The 22,057-nt window shown below is 44.7% G+C and overlaps 1 protein-coding gene across 1 annotated transcript in view; it reads right to left on the bottom strand.

Moving 5' to 3' along the window:
* Positions 1 to 9,398, bottom strand: part of ITPKA (inositol-trisphosphate 3-kinase A) — a 39,774-nt gene extending 30,376 nt beyond the window's left edge. Inside the window, exon 1 of the mRNA XM_063398557.1 lies at positions 8,604 to 9,398. Coding sequence (XP_063254627.1) covers positions 8,604 to 9,107 — 504 coding nt within the window. The 5' untranslated portion in view covers positions 9,108 to 9,398. The remainder of the gene's footprint in view (positions 1 to 8,603) is intronic.
* Between the last annotated feature and the right edge of the window lie 12,659 nt (positions 9,399 to 22,057).

Below are 22,057 nucleotides of genomic sequence, written 5' to 3'. Positions count from 1 at the left end.
AAGTCAGCCTTTCCCTTCCTGTGATCTGCTGCAGAGCTGTCTGTGAATAAACAGAGGTTCTGCAATACATGTCATCCGTCGCTGTGGAACTGTAACTTATCCTTTGAGTTGACTGAAAATATAGAACAGTTGAAAGTCATGAATTCTGTGCATCAAGTGCTATGACTGCTTGTAATGAAAGACAGTAGAACATTAACATACCCACACTGCAGGCACATGAGTTCTTTCATTACATATACTTTCAACGTTTGACCGATGATTTCTTAATATAGTTGTCACACGTTCTCCTGCTTTTTTCTGAGAATGTATTTGAATTTTAAAGCAATATCCTGCTTCCCTGGTAAGTTTTGCTCTTCTCAGTAGTCCTTACTCTTACATTTCCAGTAGCCTTCCCAACCCCTGTCAGTCATTCCCCTTCAGTCTGGTTGTACATAACCTGAACCTATCACAACCCTCTTACCCCCTCATCTCCAAAGTTTTGCTCTTGAGTAGCCTGCATTAGAACCTTGCAGCCACCTTTTGCAATGTGTGTACCCATAAGATGGGTCCTTTGAAAGCACAGTACAGTACCACTACCTGTGCCACATGCTCAGAGGATCTTTGAAGAATTTCAGCAGAGGTAGTGATTTCAGAGCATCTGAAGAGGTTCCAGTAGTGGAAGATGTTGACACATGGTAGCAGTGCTCCCTCCATTTCCAAAGTATGTGCTGCAGAGTGAGCCAGTGCTGGCTGGTGCTGGTGAGAAATGCCTTCTTGTATGGGAAAACCCAATTCACAGCTGCCTGTGCACAGCTCAGCCTCCTCAAGCTCACCTCCTGCACCTGGAGTGGGATGGCTGAACACATCCCTCACAGGCGAGCTCCATTCATCTCTTGTGTGCCCACAACACACACACTTTGACTAGCACCAGCACCTCTAAGGTGAAAAGCAGAAGCCTGCTTTTGATTCAGCATTCCACCACATGAAGCAGAGCACAGAAAAGTAATGCTGTCTTGAGTGAACATCACTAGAAAGAGCTACTGCAGTGTTCTTAACTATATGGAGCTGCTTGAGAAGAGCTGAGACACAAAGAAAGCTGTGTTCTCTGCAGCAGATCAGAGTAGCAAATGCAGCTGCAACTAAGATTGGATCACTTTATGTTGGGAAGTGGCAGAGACCAGGAGACAAAATCAGTCATATTGATAATGAATGATGATTTTCTACCATCACTGAAATAAAGACCACCTCTCTTTATGCAATGTTCAATGTAATTTATCAAGAGACATTACTCTTATCACATGAAAGTTGTATGATGAAGTATGTATGAAGTTGTATGAAGCAGTTTCTGCTGATACATCCCAAGTGAACTGTGCCATTCCCACTAACTAACTCATACAGTTTGACACTGTTAATCCTCTGGATGAATCAGATACATTTCAGTACCAATGACACCCAGACATAACACATTTCTATACACATTCTTTATCACTTGTAACCCCACCTCTGTTAGAATGTGGCTCATGTACATGAGGCCAGAAGGCTTAATAAGAATGGCCAACTGAAGCTGAATGTGAGTGAAAGAAATGTGGTATTAGTGGGCTGAGGTAAACACTTTAAAGTGTTTGCATCACTGTGTCACCTTACTTGGATATTTCAGCCTGTAAATATGGAGTGCTCCAGGATTCTGGGTTAATGCCAAGCTCCCACAAAGCAGTGTCTGTGTCATGCTTGCTATAGTCACCAACTGCCTTGGAGAGTCTGTCCCATGCTCTAAATCTGGATCATGTCAAGTCTATGATCACTGCATCAAATGAGCTGTCGATTTGTCTTTGGCTAACTTCTTCCCAAGCTTGCCAAGGAATAGAAGGTTTGCTAATGAGCAACAATAGCCAGGTCTGATGGGTTCAGGGCAGGTTTCTATAGCATCAGCCTCACACCTCCATGTTTTGGACTGTAAAAGATTCATCCCTTGTGAGAAGCTCAGCATTCATCAGTACAAAAATCCACTCAAATGCTGCTGGTTGTGTTACCCCAGGAAGCATTCTCCATTACTGACAGGAATGAATCAGTTCAGCATTGGAAACAATACATCAAAGTATTTGCTAGCCTGACACTGGATGAACAGGTAGACTCTCCCCCTCCCCTATGCTTTTGTTCAGAAGGAGTTGATGGAGACTAACACCTGCTCCCACTCCCCTCCTTTTTTTATGATATTTTCCCCCAGGGAACACTGTCCTTTGGACAGACAATGCCATCTTACCCAGTTTTTGAGCTTTTGAGATGAAGCGCTATTGGTAGAGAAGAGCACTTAAAAATTCAATTTAAATCTACACCATGCAAGATCCAAATGAACATGGACTGACAAGCCAATTTTCTCTGCCTCAGCCCCCTTTCGCCACATGAACTATCTTGACTGTGAAGGAAGACTGCTGCTGTACGTAAGATCACCTTTTCCTTCCAAGATGTATTAACATTACTTTTTCTGCCACCACGCTTTATAGATAATCACTACAAAATGCCGTATGATGAGCCTTAGTTTTCCTCAGCCACTGCTAAACAAAACACCTATTTACCACATAAATACAATGTGCATTCTCAGCTTCCAACCTTAAATTGCACCGCATTGCGAGCATTTAGTAAAACTGATCCAGTTTAACACATTCCATTAGTAATAAACCTTAGATGTGAGTTGAGGTATTTTTTGAATATGTTAACTACCACACTAACTACACATGGTAATCAAATTAAACAGTTAAAAAATAATCACTCTAATCAAACCAGTCTAACACGTTAATAGTGTCAGAACCCAAAAATATAGACATGCAAAATTTCCAAACTATTGCTCCAGCCACTACCTTTAGTCCTTTTAAGACTGACATGAGTTTTCACAAATAAATCTGCTGAGTCAATGATAGCTTGAGAAAAATATACTCAGATATGACCTCTTTAAATATGCATCACCCAGTGACGAGGAGTTGCTGTTACTTTTTTTCCACCTTTCCAGTTGTAACAAGCATTACAAGAATATTTGAACTATAAAAGTGGACATGCAGAGAAACTTCTACAACACACCCCACACAGCAGGTCCATAAGGAAAAAGTTATCACAGAATTCTTTCAACTTTAGACTGTATGCCCAAACAACATGCCCTTTAACATGTGAAAAATGAAAATTATTAGAGTGAAATTGATTCAGAAGAGAAGAATCTTATCATCTCTTAGTCACCATTTCAGATATATCCAGGATTAGAAACTCTTATCTGATAAGACATTTAATTGCCTCTCTCTCAACTGATTTGGGAAGAGCTAAGTCATTTCCTTATAGATAAGAATCCACATTACTAATGAAAAGTCACCATTAGACCTGATACTGCTGATATTTTGATATACTCCACCACTGCAATGTGGTGAAGAATTCATCTTCAAACTGAGAAATGGCTCTCAGTTTAGAGTTTTGTTCCAAGTACTGTGCAAATATGGAACATTACTGCTGCTCACCTTAAATTTGTTCAGTGTGCAATAGGAAGATTTCAGTATTTGGGACTGTCATTATAAATCTGCATGTTTTTAGCAACATGAAATGTATTCCATTACAAACAGCTGTTTCATGAGCAGGACACTAGAGAAGCTTAATTTCTACTTGACTGATATCTACTGTCCTGCACCCTTACCAGAGTACCTACAGCTTGTCACTGTCCTCTATAAACTTGTTCCAAAAGCCCTCTAACCTCCCTAACATTTCCACACCTCCTCATAACTTCCTCCCTTTCACCCCTGTGCCTCAACTAGTGCCTTCCACATTCCCTAACCTCACCAGCCCACAGCACTGTACGATCCCTCCCATACTTTCTCCTAATTACCCCCAGGGGAGGAGACACTACCTGCTGCAGCTGGATCCAGCATGGAAGCACCTATGGATTAGCCAGTATGCACATGCCCATTTGCCAGTCAACAGGCAAAACAGAAGACAACTGTTTATGTCCTCTGGCACCTTCTCCCCCAGAGAAGACAAAGTATGCACTTATTTTGGTTTCCTCTCTTTCACTCAGTCTGACCTTTGTGAAACTTTAAAGAGCTCTTGAAGAAACTTTGAGATGTCTATGCCAATGCCAAATTTGGCTGAAACCTACTAAAGCAGTTTAAATTGAATTGATAGAGTGATTACACAAGCTTTCTTTCCTTTGGAGAGTAGGCTAAAATCCCATTAACAGTCTTACTTATGTCATACCGTCATTCCTATTCTTCATTTAAAAATAACAATTTTATTCTACTGCATTAGCTTATGTAACCCACCCCTGAGCCAAAGTAGTTGAAACTTTCATTCTGTATTTATTAATTTATTTAGTGAGTTAGCTATTAAGTGTGTGTGCCTTTTTATACACTTATCCATTTTAAGGTACTTGATGTTATGAAAAATAACATCAATAATAGCAGTGAAGCCAAACCAAATGCACTTCACTAATGAATATTCCCCAAAGTTTCTGGACTGGTATCATTGCAGGCAAGAACTGAACTGCTTTTTCTCTAGCAAACTGTCAGCTGTTCTCATGGTTACGGTTCCAGGAATTTGGAATGACAGGTCACAGCTATGAAAATGAGTAGATTTATTTGGCATGTTTCTATCTAGTAAATAACATTCTCCTATAAAGAGGACAAGAGGCTGCTTCACATTATCATGATGTTTATTCTCTGTGAAAACCACTCTTTAGAGTCGCTGTCCCAACAAAGAAGGTGCTAACCAGACTTCATACTTCTTAAAACTGCTCATTCACAAAATGAAGACAAAAATACAGAACTCTTGTATCCTCTCCATTACTATAAAGGCACGACTGGTGTTTTCACGGCAAGATTCAGCTGTGTATATACACCTCCCATGGCACGACACGAGGATACAAAAGTACGCTTCCCATTTAAATGCAGGAATGTCAGCTTTTGCCACAGGGTAAAATCTATCCTATCAATTGGCTATTTAAAAAATAACCAATATTTTTTCTTTTCAGTTAACTGCCAAGAGTTACAAAGCTCCAAATATGGCATTATGCGGTTTCCATTAGCACAGCTTTGCACAATTGGTTTTCACTGAACCCCAAGTTGAACAAACAGGAGAGCAGCAGAATAGGCTTCTCTCATACTTCCATTCCTGCATTGTTAGAAGGGTCTTCCTTCAGGAGAGCCACAACAGTCCAATTTCAAAGCCTCTGCTAATGACTGCAAAATGGCATGAATAACTTACGCAGAGAAACTGGAACACCACCCACTGAGCTTCTCTCCAAGGTGGGCCTGCCCAGATGCCAGCGGCACTTTGTCTCAGCGGAGCCGGGCTGGGACTGCACTGCCATCGTCAGCCATCGGCCCCACGGTGCTCACTGCCCCCACAGGGGCCCTAACACTCCAGGGACATGCCCACGTACTGTTCTCAACAAGAAACAAAAATTGAACATCGTCATGATGTGTCAATCCATCCAACCCCAAATGCTCTGACTTAACTGAATCACTCATCCTCTTGGAAAGTTGTTTTCCAAGTGAACTACCAAGGAGAACTGTCCTCCAAGGAATACAGCCAGAGACAGCACTCCCAGGCCTATCATCCTGAGATTTAGGGCCTGAGAACTCCAGGACAGTGAGCCCTGGACACAGAGGCTCCTGAGCCTCCCATCTCACACACAGTCCTGCACAGGTAGCTTGGGAGCACACAGTATTTCAGACTCAGCTGGGTCTTGATCTCCAGGTCAACAGTAGGGAGGCCTGGGAGGGCCTTCTTCAGCTTAGGTCTCAAGCTCCTGGGTCTCCAGATGGAAGCCTTGAAGCTCTGATAACAGGAACATTATCAGAACTTCTATTCCCACAGTTGAAGACCTGGGCAAGTTTCCAAGGTCCCTGGTAGGCACTGGGGAACCTGGTAGGTTTGACAACCCAGCAGTTCTCTGAGCACTGGTCTGAGCTTAATCATAAGGTGTCAGACTCCAAATTAACTTTTAACATTTCCAGAGAAAAGTCTCAGGGAATTTCCCAATACAGGAGAAATTTTATAGTGTCAAAATTTCCCATGAATTAGGAAACAGTAACTTTGGCCCACCTCTGATTTCAGTTTCCTTCAGAAAAGTCTTTATCCTTTGTGTTCCACTCTTAGAACAAATCTTCATCTATTAAAATACACTGAAAACAATAAATACAAGCAAAATGTTTCAAAATGCCTCTAAATAAAATCTTCAAAATAAAAAACCATTCCCTATGTTATCCTAAAATTTGTAGTTATTTCCACTTGTATGTGAGTGCCTTGAACCCAAAGCCTTCCATTCTAAAACAAAGATTCATCCTGCCTCAAGATTCATGGGTTGAAAGGACACATCCTGTAAAGTTGAACCCCCAGAGGTTCAAAGCACAGACTCCACCTTCGGCACGGTATGAAGTCACCACTTTGCTGAAGAAACAAGACTGGACAGCACTGTCCAGTACCAAGAGACATCAATCACGAGAACTGTCCTGAATGCCTCCAGGTACTGGTGAGCGAACAGTGTGGCCACCTGAGATGAAGGGCAGTGCATCTGACCACAGGAGAAACAGCAGATTCCTGGGATTCGAGCTCCTGGTAATGCAGCAAGGAAGGGAGGGATGAACCATGTAAGCAGTCACTGGGCAGGTGAGCCTGCTAATTTATTAGGTGGTGCCATGAAGTTCTGCTGGTTTAGAGTCCTAGGTATCAGTTCCTGCTCTGGTTTGACAACCCGCCACAGAAGGGACAATGAGATAAAATCAGCCAGAATGCAAACTCCTGGTGCAGTTTGCCCCATCTGGCCCTACATTGCAGGTATGGAAACAACTCAGCCTTTTAAAACATTAAGTATTGTAGCTGAGTTGAGGGAATACTTAACCAAGGAGGCATTAAACAGTCCTAGTGCAGTGCAGCTGCAATAAACTTTGGAAAACTGCAAAAACTTTTTCAAAAACTGAATTATTATAATCCTATCAAAGTTCTCATTTTCCCACATACCTAAATGAACAGGACGGTCTCTCAGAGTTTGAAACATTTATAATATGGATATTTTTAGTTTGTCTATAAATCAATGTTGGAGATCTTCTTATTTTAATATTTTATTTTCTTGTAATTAAAAAGTGACTATAAAGACTTCCTAGAAGAAAGTAGTGCCATTCACATGATACATGCATGTCAAACTACAGGGAAGGATACACTCTCAATCATTTAGGTCTCAATACTGCATTCAGTACCAATGACTTCAGAAATGCAGAAGCATAACCTTTGAGGCAGCACAGCTTCTCATCTGAAGAATCAGTTTTGCTTCAGCCTATATTCACAGTTTAACCAGCTGCCATGATGCCATCTCAGAGTTCTCTTACTGCTGAAGCGTCATCACTTAATTCTTGCTCCCCATTAACCACACATACTGCCATAGCACAGATATTGAGTCAAAAGAGCCTATGTCCCTTTATTATCTTCAATTTCTGTTCTCCTGCTGCTTCACAAAATCACAGAGCACGTATTTTAGAAAAGAAAGCAAAACAACAGTAATTTTTTCCCCTGCAAATCAGATTCTATTTCAGAATCAAAAGTACAAACTAAGTATTATTATTATTATGGGTTTCTTGATATTCAAAATGACAAAGTACAAAACCCTTCTGTTTTTTTCTCTTCCAAAATCAGGCCACAAGTTGATGCAAACAAAACCAATATTGTGCACAGCATTTTAGTTCCTGTATTATGTGTCCTCTGAAGTCGTAAACCCACAATTACCATGAGAAAAGTCCAGCTGGAGGTATCACCTACAAGTTGCATTACTTCTTCTTTATACCTTTTTTATCAAAGCATATGTTCTGCTTGAAAACAATTCAGCACCAATGAGTTGGCAGTAGAACAACAATTTAAGCAGTGGTGTCAATGAAGGTGGGAGGGGGAATTCACTAAAGCTACATTTTTCACGTACAAAAGCCTGAGAAGCACGCTATATGGAGTCAGGCAAATATACATCAAAGATCATGAAAAAGCAACTAACTACATGCCTTTAAAAGCACACTTCATGGATGAAAGCTGCCAAATTACAGAGGGGATTTTCTGAGAAAAATGTGTTGCTGCCAGAACGGACAAAAGCATGCATTCTATCCAATCCAAGCTCCTCCCCATCTCCTGTCATGCTCACAGCAAGAAGCGGCTCAAAAATTGACAACCACAGACTCCAGGATGAAAGAGACAAAAAATACCTGCTGGGAAATGCCTGGAATTTTTTTATTTTGAGCATCTGACACAGGAGACTGGAAAAAAGAAAATAAAACAACCCACTTATGATCAAAAAACATCTCCCCATATTCGTGGGACATAAAGTACAGTTGCACAGCAGAAAGAAACAGCGCACACCTGGCCGGGTTTTTGAGGAGCCCACGTGCAGAAGCGCTTTTCCAACAGGCGCAGCAGCCTGTGCCCCGCAGCGCACTGCTGCCGGCCCAGGACAGGAGTTTCCCGGAGTTTGCGTGGAGCTGGGTCACGGAAACCTCACGCCACGCGGCAGCACCTGGTAGCCCTTGAGGAGCCCGGGAGGCGCCCAGCTGCCTGGCCAGGCTGGCCCGGGGAGGGGGCAGCGCCTCCCGGGCGAACCGCTCACCCCGCGCCCCTACCTGGCTGGTGTCCTCGCCGTGCTCCAAGTGCACGATGCCCTGGCTCCTACACTCCGTGTCGCTCAGCACGTCGTCCTCCGAGTCCTCCAAGAGGGACGAGGAGCCCGTGGAGGAGACCGAGGAGTTGGACAGCCTGCGGGACTGCAGGTGCAGCGAGCTGCCCGTCCTCAGCCCGCCGCCCTCCGGCCGCGGCGGCCGCGCCTGGGGGCTGCCCTGCGCCTCCTCGCTCTCCTCGGCGGTGACGGTGAGCCGGGGGATGACGGGCGGCAGAACCCCGTTCGGGGGTCGGCAGCCCCTCTTCGGCCGGTCGGGCAGCTGACGGGCGGCGGCGGCGGCGACGGCGGCGCAGCGAGCCTCGAAGAGGGAGCAGAGCTCCCCCACGGTCAGCCGCTTGGCCCGGCTGAGCTCCGGGCTGCTGTGCAGCTCCGCGCGGGGCTCCATGGCGGGGTCGGTGCCGGGCGCCTGCCGAGCAGCGCTCCAGGACCGGCGGCCGGAGGCGCGCATGGGGAGCGCCGCGCCGCCGCCGGGGAAACTTCTTTGTGGCTCAGTCAGTCTCCCGCGGCTGCCCGGAGCCCGGCGGAGAGGCGCATCTCCAGCCCGCCCTGCCCGGGCAGCTCTGAGTCACCCGCGGCGACAGCCGGAGGCTGCTACCCTGCCCGCTGACCCGGCGCCAGGGCCATGGGGGAGCGCTGAGCCCGCCCGATCGCCCGCCCGCCGCCACCGCCCCGCTCCGCCTCGGCGCTGAGGGGAGGAGCGAATCGAAGCGCGTCGAGTCGAGTGGAGCCGCGCCAAGGGAGCCCCTGCCCACCCCTTCCCGCCGCCGCCACCACCGCCACTCCCACCTTTTGGTTTCGCTTTCCCTGCGGCGGCCCCCGGGGAGCGGCCTGGGGGTGTCCCGGTGCTCATCCGTGCCCGCCTCGCCTCTGCGCCGCCGCTGCCGCCCGCCGCCCCTCGCCGGGCCGCGGCTCCCCGGGCACGGCGGCTGCGCAGCGCGGCGCGCCCCGGCCGCCGCGGGCCGGAGGGCGGCGCGGCCCCACAGCCCACCCCCGGCGGGGGACGCGGCCTTTGACCCGCCCTGGGGATTTCGGCCCCTCAGCGCTGCGCGTGGCGCTCTGGGTTCCGTGTGTGACCACCCCTCGGTGCGCGCTGACACCGGGGGCACCTCCAGGCCGCCGCGGCCGCCGTGGCGGGACCGCGGCGTGCTGGGGTGGCTCAGCGCACCCCGCGGGGCCGGGGGTGTGACCGGGCTGGCACCAGCCCATGGGGCCCGGGCGGCGGTGCCAGCAGCCGAGGGCGCTCCCCGGGCCGCGCTGCGCTCCCCCCACCTCGCTGTGGCACCCCCGGCGGGCTGCGAGCGGCGCGGGACGGGGCTGGGGCAGCGCCGGCCCCGGGAGGCCCGAACCGTGTGTCAGTCAGCGCGGTACCTGCTGAGCAGCGCTCGTCAGGCTGCCTTCAGCAGCCCGTTGCTGCGATACCCCAGCCCCCTTTACGAACGAATTTCAGCGTTTGACACCCCCTGCCTTGGTGCTTCTTGCCTGCTGAACTCCCACTCTTTACCTAAAATGTAACCCGTGCTGGGCTGCGGCATGTGTTGTAATTGTAGTTATTAAGACCTTTGGAACGGGAAAGGCTTTCTGCCGTAGGGTTACATCAGCTGAAATTATTACTAAAATTAATAATTTTGGAACCAAGCGCTAAAGTCTTCAGCTGAGTTTTTGCTCATTTATCTCATTGTTCCCTTGTACTCTCCCATCTGTCTCTCACCATCTGCTCTCTCTTGCCTGGTGCCTGGGCTGGGAGCTCCTTGCAGAAGGGGCTGTGGAGCTCCACACCCAACGCAGTCCCAGCCCGGGCCACGGCTGAGACTCCTCCCTCCGGTGATGCTATAAATTATTTGTTAACCTGTCTTGTGGTTCGGTTAGATTATTTGGCTGCAGTTGATTATTGTATAGCCTGATCTTGCAGGTTACCTTTGAAAAAGCTGGTTCTGAAAGGCACCACACAACATGCATTCTCCTGAGACGGCTGCTGTGCTTCTCTGAGGGCCCACAGCTTGTGAATGCTCAGGAGCAGACAAAAAGGCAGCTGGGAAACTTCATAAATAATCAGTCGTCATTGGACACTTTTCTGGACCTAGGTGGTGCCTAGACAGGAATTTGGGCAGTCTGGATTTTCAGCTTAAATGGCCAAGCCTTGTGGTGGACTTAGTTTTGTGTAGAAGCCGTTGTGGGAGTTCTCCTAAGGCGTATGTGATGGGGGAGGCAGGGCTGACAGCTGCCACCAAATTATGTGAAAACACAACCAGAAAAGTGCACAGTAAAATGGTTGGCAGTGCAACTTTTCTCCAACAGGCAGTGAGAACACCAAAGCACCAGCAGGAGGGTGTTCCTTCATGGTAGACTCTAATGGATTTACTTGCTTTCTGAAAGGAGATAGTCACTGCTTTTATTATTAATTTTGCAATTAGTTTCAAATTTCATATATCAAAAACGCAGTCTCAAAACTCAAAAATTTATTATACCTAATATATACCTAAAGTCATAGCAATTTAATCAAAAGCGTGATTTTATAATAGATGGTTTTATAAGAATACTCACAGTAACAAATTTATAGATAGAGCAGAAAATGCAGAGGGCAGTTTTAAATTGGTATTCAAGATTGTACGCACACACAGGTTGGACCCATGTAACTCTTTTATGTCACTGTGGCAACTTCTGTCTGTAGAAAAGTAAGCTGGAAAAATATATTTATTCACAGAAGGGGCTACGTGTGAGCTTTCACAGGGCAAACAGGAACCCTTCAGGAGAGCCCTGCTGCATGTGCAAGGACATTTCAGTTTCCAGTCTCTTTTAGCCGTTGCTCTCTCTGCTGATTCTGCAATTACAAGATTGTGTGTGGTCTATGATTAGGAAACTTTATTTAGGAAACCTTAGCCTTGGCAACGGTTCTGGGACTACCAACTCAGTTCAGTTATAAAATATAATTTAAAAGATTTTACTTTCAACTTCTGAAGATGGAAACCAAAACATGCAATACATTATCATTTTAATAAATACATGTATAAAAACTGTCCTTTTATAATATTGATTAGTGATGATTTCTTGGATATGATTAGATAGGTTTGACTTCATTTGTAGCATATCTGCTCTAGAGAGCTTCTAGTTTCTGAAGTTTGCATAACTCAAAATCTTTCAAAGCTACCTGGAGAATAAAGAGATTCTTCAGTCAGTATCATCACATTTCCTTGTCAGTGTAGAGCTGTTTTAACAAATGGAATTGTACTCTGTGTCCTGACAAAGTGCTCGAGGCTTGTACTTTTCTCTTGTGAAATCCTGCATTCCTGACAGGACAGGGCTGCCCGCGTCCACTGGTGGGGCTTGCCAAGAGTTGGCTCTGATAAGATACAGATAAATATGTCCCTGTTGTACAGATGGGTGAGCTGATAGACAGAACATGAGTTGACTACAGACATATAGTTAGTCAGGGGCAGGAGGAGGGAGGTTCAAATTTGCTCTGTGCTACTGTAATGGCCAGATAATGTTCCCACTTCTGGGGTGAAGCGTTTTGCTTATCGCAGTCATTCTGGCTCGTATCGGTACTGCTGCGCACTGCCAGGGTTTCACATTTCACACACGCCTGCTACAAAAACAGCTTTCTGCCTTTGTTTATATTGGCAAAAATAAAAGTCTATTTCATTCCCATGAAATCCCTTTCTAAACATTGTTATCATTAACATATTGCTTATTTCTACTTCCTTTCAGTTTGCATTCCCATAGGGTGTCTAAGCCTTGACGATACAGAGGCAAAGACGCAATGGACATTTCTAAATAGATTAGAAAGATTTTGTGAAGACAACAGTTTAAATGTGATCTAGAGGGGTGCCTTGGGTTTAACTTGGCCTGTGTAGTACATACATAATTCTTCACTGCCCACATGGGATTTCTCAGAGACCGTAGAGCATGACAGCTGAGAAACTCCACCTTCTTCAAATCCATGCTGAGCATGACCTCAGAATGCCTGAGAAGCACTTGAGAGCTGTGATTTGCAAGTCTCTCTTTGATGCAACAACCACAAACATTTATTAGCAGTCACCATATCTCTTTTAGGATATAGATGGGGAGAAAAGGAGTTGGGTGTGTTTTTATACAGAAAGGCCCTTTTTTCAGGACTGGAAGAAAGACACATGGCCCAAATGCTGGCCGTGCCTGAGGGAAGATCCCAGCTCGCCAACAGCCATTCATGCCTGAGGCAGAGTTTCCCCTCCGTGGCTGAGATGAAGAGCACATCTCTTCCTGGGAAGCCAAGGGGGAAAGCCAAGGGTGGGTGGGCTGCCTGCCTCTCAGGAGGGGTGTCAGGAGCAGCTGTGCCGGGGGATGATGCTCCTCTGCGCAGAGGAGGTGGCAGCAGAGCAGGTGATGGCGTGGCCAGCCCCGTGGAGCTGGCAGAGGAGCAGCAGCAGGGACAGCAGGCAGCCTCAGTGGCTCATCACCAGCTCCAAAGGGGCTGGGCACTCTGGCCACGTTTTAGTTGTTCTGTCTTCGCTGCTCATTAGACAAAGTGAGCAAGTTAGTGCATGTTACAGTCACATCCTCTTTTGGTCATACAAACACAACCAGATCGGATTATGCAAGTACACAGCTACTGCGTGCAAGAGGAGAATGAGACTCCAAACACGGGGCATGTGACTTGAAAAGAATTGCTGCAATAAGTGGGAGTTCTTTATTTTGGGGATTAATTTTTGTAGGCTATTTGCCAGATCTCTCTATGCAAGACATTTATATGTTTTTGATATAAACTCTGGACACAATAAATGAAAGGCATGTTAAAAAGAAAAAAAGGGGAATGTCTTTTTACCGAAGAAGAAGCAAAACTGTAACTGATCTAAGTGTATGGATCAGACGAACCATAGAAAAGAGACAATAAACTATGAAGGTCCTCTCGTGGCTGGAATGAAAATTACATTTCCAAGTCACGCCTCCACAAAGTACCTCTGACTATTCAGCAGCCTCACATACTTAAACTGGAGAGAGGGAGACAACACACCTCAGGCACAGACAGATGCCCCTGCCCCCTTGGAAAAATGGGTGCAATGTTTGAGATCATGAAGTGACAGCTATGACAGTGAGAAAGAACACAAAGGATAAGGCCAGGGGGGAGGAAGGAGTGTGCACAGCACCCCTGCTAACAAAATGTCTGCTGGTGTATAGAGAGCATGGGGTTACTCTGTAAGGAAGGGTAGGGAAGTACTCTGGAAAGAAAGAGCTACACAGGAGGTGAGGATTACCAAAGAGAGGGAAAAACCTGGGAGAAAAAACGTTTTTCTCCTATGTCTGCACCATCTCATCCTGCAGGCAGTTGCTGTTCTTCATCATGAAATAGGAAAAGAAATGCCTTTTCTTCTCATTGCCCTCTCACTACTTTTATCCTTCACATTCTTCCTGCTGGCCTGGGGGCCAACATATCCAGGGAATAAAATAAGATAGGGGAGGAGAAAGGGCCCCAGGTATGGTGTTCCATGACAGGAAGCATGTCTGAAAGGAGCAACCAGGTAGCAGCATCACTGGCTGCAGGTTTTTGGTTTGGCATGTGAATAGTGCACTCCCTTACTCAAAGCTCCAGTAGCTCCATAGAACAGCATGTGAGATACTCTCATGGTTTCTGATTATGTTCTCCCTGTTCTTGCCTTAAATAAAGGATTTATCTTCCACAGCTACCATTTCAGCACAAAATCTACACAAAAATGTCATGCATTTGAGCTGACTACAGGTAACATTCCCTAACAAACTTGTTCATCTTAGTTGCCTGTGAGCTGATTATGAGAACTTCAAAATGAAGGCTTGATTTAAAGATAATTACTCCAGCTAAGCCACTTCTTAGCTTTATACTTCAAGAACACTTAGTTGTTATTTTTGAGTAGCCATTTGTAACCCCTCAGAACCCTGGGACGTGTTTGCCTGTATTTATGGTGACGCTTACATCAAATTTCGTGGACTTACTCCTGGCTTATAATAGTGTAAAGAAGAGGGGGATATGTCTCATTGTGAATACAGACAATCTGCAATCTGTGGGTGTGCTTAAAGAACAAATGATGGTTCTTCCCTATCATTAAAAGGCATCTTCAGCAAAAGACTACTCTACTTCTAAGACATTTAAAGAAATAAACTATTGCAGTGGTCTGGTCCTGGCTGATACCAGGTGCCCACCAAAGCCACTCTATCACTCCCCTCCTCAACTATACAGAGAAGAGAAAATATAATGAAAAGTCATGGGCTGAGATAAGGCCAGGGAGAGATCATTCACTGATTACCATCATCAGCAAAAAAGACTCAACTTGGAGAAATTAATTGAATTTATTATTAATTAATACTGGACTAAGACAATGAGAAGTAACACAAAACTTAAAAATCACCTTTCCCCACTCCTTCCCTCTTCCTGGGCTTTATTATATTCTCAATTATCTACATTCTTCCCACCAGAGACACAGGGAGACAGGAATGGGGGTTATGGTCAGTTCATCACGTGGTTTCTGACACTGTTTCCTCCTCAGGGGAAAGACTCCTTCCCCTGCTCCAGTGTGAGGTCTCCCCCACAGGAGACAGTCCTCCACAAACTTCAGCATGAGTCCTTCCCACAGACCACAGTTCTTCACAACTGCTCCAGTGTGGGTCCCTTTCCAGGAGCTGCAGTCCTTCAGGAACAGTGTCCAACCTGGATGTGCCACAGGGTCACAGGTTCAACCAGCAAACCTGCTCCAGCATGGGCTCCTCTCTCCATGGGTCCACAGGTCCTGCCAGGAGCCTGCTTCAGCCTGGGCTTCCCAGCAGGTCACAGCCTCCTTTGGGCATCCACCTGCTCCATCCTGGGGTCCTCCAGGGCTGCAGGAGGATCTCTGCACCCCCATTGACCTCCATGGGCTGCAGGGACACAGCTGCCCCACCATGGGCTGCACCACGGGCTGCAGAGGAATCTCAGCTTTGGTTCCTGGAGCACCTCCTGCCCCTCCTTCTGCACTGGCCTTGGTGTCTGTACAGTTGTTTCTCTCACATATTCTCACTTCTCTCTTCTGCATCTGCAAGTACTTTTGCATAATAACATTTTTTTTCCTTCTCAAATGTGTTATCCCAGAAGCACTTCTAGCATCACTGCCTGGCCCAGCCTCAGCCAGCAGCAGATCTGTCTTGGAGCTGGGTGGCATTGGCTCTGTCAGACACAGGGAAAGCTTCTGGCAGCTTCTCAAAGGAGCCACTCCTGCAGCCCCCATATATGCAAACCCAGTGCAATTATTAAAACCTCAGTAGATCATGGAGGAAAAAAAAGCCAAAAACAAAACCAACAAAACCTGAAAGTCTGAAATAACTAGATTTTAATGAATATCAAAGATATTTTCCACAGAAACCATCACTTCTATCATTTATTACAACAATCCGGCATGGTAGCTGAATAGAAATAGGATTTTTAATAATTTTACTACACAAACGTGGCCAAAAATTTATATCTCAACAGTCACAGGCTTTTATTTCCCTTTGCAAAAGGGAAGTATCTGGAAAACTCTTAGAACTTCTTACTGAACAATTGACTACCTGCATGCTGGAGGCAAGGGAGCTTTGTACACTAATATTTCTTTGTCCACAGTTTGCTTTGCAGGTTCTTTTGACAGTGCTGCATTAAGAATCAAACACATCCTGAGGAGCCATAGACACACGCTAGGGAGAATAATGATGCCATGTGAGTTTATATTTAAGAAAAAAACCTAAGTGGGAGTAACTACTAAGCAACAAGCAAGCAGCTTTGTTTTAATATAAGGGTCTGGTTTGTGCTTGAGCAAAATGACTCTAAATGGTTTGTAGAGGGGTTTTTTATGATATAAAGGTGCTCTTTGGCATTATCTAACTCCAAATTAATGCCAATATGTCTCTTACAAAGATCACTTTTTCCTCCGTATTCCCAGCATCTGTTGGCACACATATTTGCCCAGCTTTGTGGACTAGACCAGAGAATGACACAGAACTTGACCAAGATTTTTATTCACAAGACTTGACTGTTTATCTCTGGAATCAACTCAAATATAGAATAAAAATAGTAATACAAGAGAGAATAAAAAGTAAAATAATTTGAAAAAAATACCCAGGAAACTTTTTCTCTGGCGTTTTTGACATTTTTTTTTCATAAAATCAAATATTGCCTACTTTATGTTTATTTGTCTGTGAGAAATACCTTCTCACTTGATGTCATAAGAACCGATTTTGCACCAATATAATAAGTACGTCCATGTTGTCACTGTCTTCAAGTAGTTTTTCACTACAGTATCAGAAAATTTTCAGGCAGAGAGTGTTGCAAAGGAGTGCATTCCATAAAATCTTCCTCCAGCTGATCATAAACGTGTCAGGGAACAGAGTGGCCTACGAGATTCACCAAAAGCAGAAGAAATAAGAGCGGCAGATGCGCAGGCCGGGCGGTATCGCAGGCGCCGTGCCGGGCGCGTTCAGCACCGCGGACAGCTCAGGGCGCCGGCCGGCACCGCGCCCGCCGAGCCCCGGCCGCCGTGCGGGCTGCGGGAGCTGCTCCGGTACTGCGGGCACTGCAGGACCACCGGCACCACAGCAGAGCTTCAAACCAACCCAGACCCTAACATTTGCACTCACGTTTGTAGTTCTGTCTTCGAAACAGGGAGCCCATACTTTGTCATCATTTTGAAACCCCCAACACTACTGCCACTAGTAATGGCTTTACAAAATGCCTGATAAGGTTCTTAAACAGTCTCCTGGTTTGGGCTGGGATAGAGTTTGGGTTTTTTCCTAGTAAATGGTACAGTGCTGAGTTTTGGATTTGTTGCTGAGTAGTGCTAACCCTAAGCCAAGGGCTTCCCAGTTTCCCAGGCTCTCCCAGTGATTAGGGGCAGGAGCAGCTGGGCAGGGGTGAAACACAGCCAGGACAGCTGAGCTGAACTGGCCAAAGGGATGCTCCACACCATAGACCAGCATACCCAGTGTATAAACTGGGGGGAGTTGGCCAGGAGGTGTCTTTGTCTCTGCTGCTTCCACCATTGCTAAGAGCACACAGAGTTCTCTTCAGTAACTAAACTGGGATTGTAGATCATTAGATTGGGTTTCCATCTGTTTCTCTTTCCAAGAGAGCAGATTGCTAGAAAAAAGACACTGGAAACAAGACAGATAAACCAACCACTCTTCCTTGTAAGGAACTACATAACTATGAATCAGGGGTAGCCAATCTTGCAGCAAATTCTTCTAATTCCTCAGACCAAGAATTCATCCAACCTCCTGAACTCCACGTGTTTTCCAATGTTTTGTCTTTTCCATGGGACTAGTAGCACAATTTGTCAACAGTGATAAATGAAGTAGCCCTGACAAAAGTACCAGGGGAAAAATATTCCATGCTTTTACTGGCATAAAAAGATATTAACATAGCATTTAACATCAAGGGAAAAATACAGCAGTATGAAGAAAAAATGTCAGAGGCATTTTATCCATGCATCCAATGTGTCATCGCCTCAGGTAAGTACATTTTTGCAAGGCTGCCTGATGACTAGACAGGAAGTAAAAAACCCCACACATCCTCTTTGAAAAGCAAGGAGAAGGCCTCTGCTTCCCTAATGGGGTTGTTATTAACCCAAAGAAACATTTTTTTTGGTTTTGGTTTACAAAGGTGATTTACCTAACTGATAAGTGTGGCTAATAGTTAGTTATGATATTTACTAACTGGAAGCTAATATTTTTGTAGGGGTTTTTTCTGTATATCAGTTGGAGTAATAATTAATCCTGTTTCTCTTATAATGTTATTAAAGTTCTTGCCAAAGAGCTTGAAAAATTGCCTCTGAGAGCATAAGCACCTTCAGAAATGGAAAGACTGGGCTGAGATGATAAAGGGACACTGCAGTTTGTTTGCTGGATTTCATTTTCTTTCTAGGAATTGCATTTCTCTCATAGGCAGTTTTCTATAATTGTCATGAAAACATTTTCACTTTGATACACATGCATATAGATTCCTGGAAAACAATGTTATTTCAGCTTTCATCATGTTCAGCAGAACTTTGTCTGAAATTATTTAATGGAGGTATTGAGTTGCACTTTACAAAGAAAATACCCAATGACAAGTTACATGGTTACATATTTATATATAACCATACACCATACCTGTTTTTCAGGTTGTCAAATGAAGATAAAATTCATAAAAAGATATTCAGAGAGACTGAATGGATAAACAACTTCCTGAAACAATGACAGAGATGAATCACAGCACACAAAAGAAAAGGCTTTTCCAAATATAATTAAGTGAATGCTGTCTTCATAAATAATTTTTGAAGTTCATGAAGTTCAGTTAGAGCTCAATTATAAATCAAATCCATAATGCCATATTTTCCTGCCTTGTTGCGGGCCAGAAAAAAAATCTTTACAAAAGTAGGCTTTCACCATGGAAGAAGATAAGTGCAGTACAGAAACAAGAAGTTCTTGCTAGAACAGCACAGGGTAACTTCCAGTGTCAGCAGCTGGTCAGTCCTCACCACCGAGCAAGTTAGATAGGAAAGCTTGTGGTAAACCTGTAAAAAAACCTACTGGGACAAGAAAGCCACTAGTGGCTAAGTTGAAGCTGAATTCTTGTTCCAGGGAAAGAGGAAGATAATCAGAGGGAGAAGGAGCGAGAAGAAGAGGGAGAGAAAGAACAGGTATGAGAGTCCTGAGATTCAAGACTTCCCCCCACAAAAATACCCAAAAATTGAAACATAGCACCCATCAAAGACCTCTCTCCGGGCCAGCCTCCCTTGGCGAGCCCCTTTCGCCACCAGATGGCCCCATGAGGACACGGATGATAATTGGTTACTTGCTCCAAAGACTTCAGGCTTTTCAATGCCTAATTCCAAGGATCCTAGCTGCCAACAGGGAAACGAAATAGAAACAAACCCAGTCGTCAAAAAGTCTGGTCTCATGAGGCTGGAGAGTTTGAACAGTCCAGGTTAAGAGCTTGGATTACAATACACGTCTCAAGTCCTGGGATGTTTTTCATGGAGTATCATGGTTCAGCTTTTCAATCACAGTAAGTGACTTGTTCCTACAAGGGTTGGCATTGAATTAACACTGACAGTACAAATGGGAACTTACTAATATGTGACATACGTGGGTTCATACTTTCAACCTATGTGGCATTTGTAAAATCACAGGTTTGCATCCAGCTTTGAGTGCTCCAGGAGAGTTGGAAACTACCTGGAACTGTAGAGAATTCAAAGGAAAGCAGCACATCTGAACAGAAATTAAACACTACCAGCGTGCAAAGCCTGAAAAATTGGCTTGCTAAGCTGTTTGACAAAGAGCTTTATTGGCCAGTTGCAGGCAGCAGCTGGCATTGTGGGCAGGGTCCCGAGTTAATGTTCCTAGCCAGAAGTTATCTTCAGGATAATAATCTGTTTATATTCATTTGATTGCTTTTTCCCTGTGTTTGTTTCTTACCTGTGCTGTCTTTCTGGAATAAGATGGACCTAAAATCAGTTGTTTAATGTTCAGGTGTCAGGTGAATTGTCTCTTAAATTCATCACTCTACTTTTCCATGGTTATTACAAGCTAAAAATCTTGAGATGCTCTTCTATCATGCAGGCATCCCTGAGGACCAATCTTAATAGATTCCTGAGGGTAAACAAAATTTAACCCTGCAGAGAATGATGGCCCCTCATGAAAGAGGGTTTCCTGGTTCTTTTGGTATATGATTAACAGAGGCCTCTGAGACCTGATGTAAATCCCAAAAAGAGCTTTCTTCCCAAAGCAGTAAACCTATCTGAATAGAAGATGAGTTTATTTTTAAGCGGGAGGAATGCCTTCCAAACATCCTTCACTCTCTATTTACATCTCAGCTTGTAGTAGGTAATATTCACTGGTGGAGCAGGTGCCTGAAGAACTTTCCCACACAAAAAACATTTTTGAAAATACTTGCAATACATCCAGCAACATTCACCTGGCAACAACCTGTCCCTGACTAAGTCAGCATCTGCAGCACCTGTTTGGAGGTTCCCCAGCTGTGGGAACTCAGTAGGAGTCCATACATACAGTTCAGGTGAATACTGAAGAAGGGATCTGGGAAAAAATGGAGGACAACGCAATCCACTAAGCTAAGAGTCAGGATATCAGTCACAGATTTGTATATAAAAAGCTTTCCCCCTAGTTCTGCTACATTATAGAAATATAAACTGGAGTATGCCTACCTGGATTTGGGTACTCATGCTCAGTTCTGCTCTGAGCCCCACTTGTGGCTGGATTGTTGCACCTTTAGTGGGACTCCACAAATGCTGCATAATCTTTTTAACAATGGCTTTACAGGGCGGAATGGGACTTTTTGAGAAAACCCTTTTATATCTTGCTAAGTTTTGGTACATCTCCAAAAGAAGTCCTAGTCAGGGTCCTGAAGATGTAAAGGAAGTGTTCATGTAGTGGTGAGCAAAGGTGAGGTGTACATGGGTAGTCCTGATACAGTATGGGTAAATTCTCTGCCTGTTTTGATTTTATTTGGTTTACATTTGCATTGATTTATTTTAATAACTTCATTTATACTAAAGCATGTCCTAAATTATAATTCTGGAAGGAAGGGAGGTAAGAACTGCTGTGACAGAGAGTAATCATGTCAGGCCAAAGGCATGATCATTGAGTGTTGATGCCTTTTTCTCTTCCTGTTTTTCTTTTCTTTTTCTACTTCTATGACAGACAAGCCCAAAACCCTTATTATCATCAAGCTAAAAGCTTTTGACTTATTAACACTCTAAACACAGAAATAGAATCACCTTGTGGCTGTGAGCAGCAAGCACTGCAGTTTGTCTGATGTGTAATGACTTGCATGGGTGGTGTTCCCTCCTCTTCCCATTAGAGACACTTCTGTGGAACAGCAAACACTTGAAGTTTCATTGCTCACACCTTTTATTCTGTTCACAGCTGTCCTGCTCTTTGAAGTTCTCTGAGCAAGAAACCAGTAATCACAGTTTATCTGCTAAGATTCACATTCAAAACTGCGTAAAAATTAGTACTGCTTGCAGGCAGAAATTGTTTTTAAAGTGGAGAAAACATCATCTTCAAGGAACAGCTGGTGACATGGCCTCCATTGCTGACATACACTGATCATCTGTTAGATCTCTTATAATTCCATGAAGAAAGTATGATGTCAGGTTTGTGGATATCTATTCTGAAAGTGTGGGTGAGGATTTCCATGAGAGTGGGAAAAGTCTCTTATTTTCCCACTGCTGATAGATAGATTTGTGGGAAAGATGCAAGCTTGATTTTGCAAGATTTTTTCTTTCTCTTCCTTTTTTTTCCACTTATTTGCATTTTTTCTCCAAACCAGAACACACATTAGTATTTGCTAATTCTTTCAATTCTTTAAAATTTCTGTGAGGTAGTCTTATATTAAGGTAGAAAAGCAGAGGCAAGCAGCTTTGTATTGATTGTTGTCTAATAGTGTGTTGC

This window comes from Prinia subflava, chromosome 5 (assembly GCF_021018805.1).
Source record: "Prinia subflava isolate CZ2003 ecotype Zambia chromosome 5, Cam_Psub_1.2, whole genome shotgun sequence".
Taxonomy (NCBI): Eukaryota; Metazoa; Chordata; class Aves; order Passeriformes; family Cisticolidae; genus Prinia; species Prinia subflava.
Note: the sequence above shows the minus strand (reverse complement) of the source record. Positions and strands in the feature narration are given on the sequence as shown.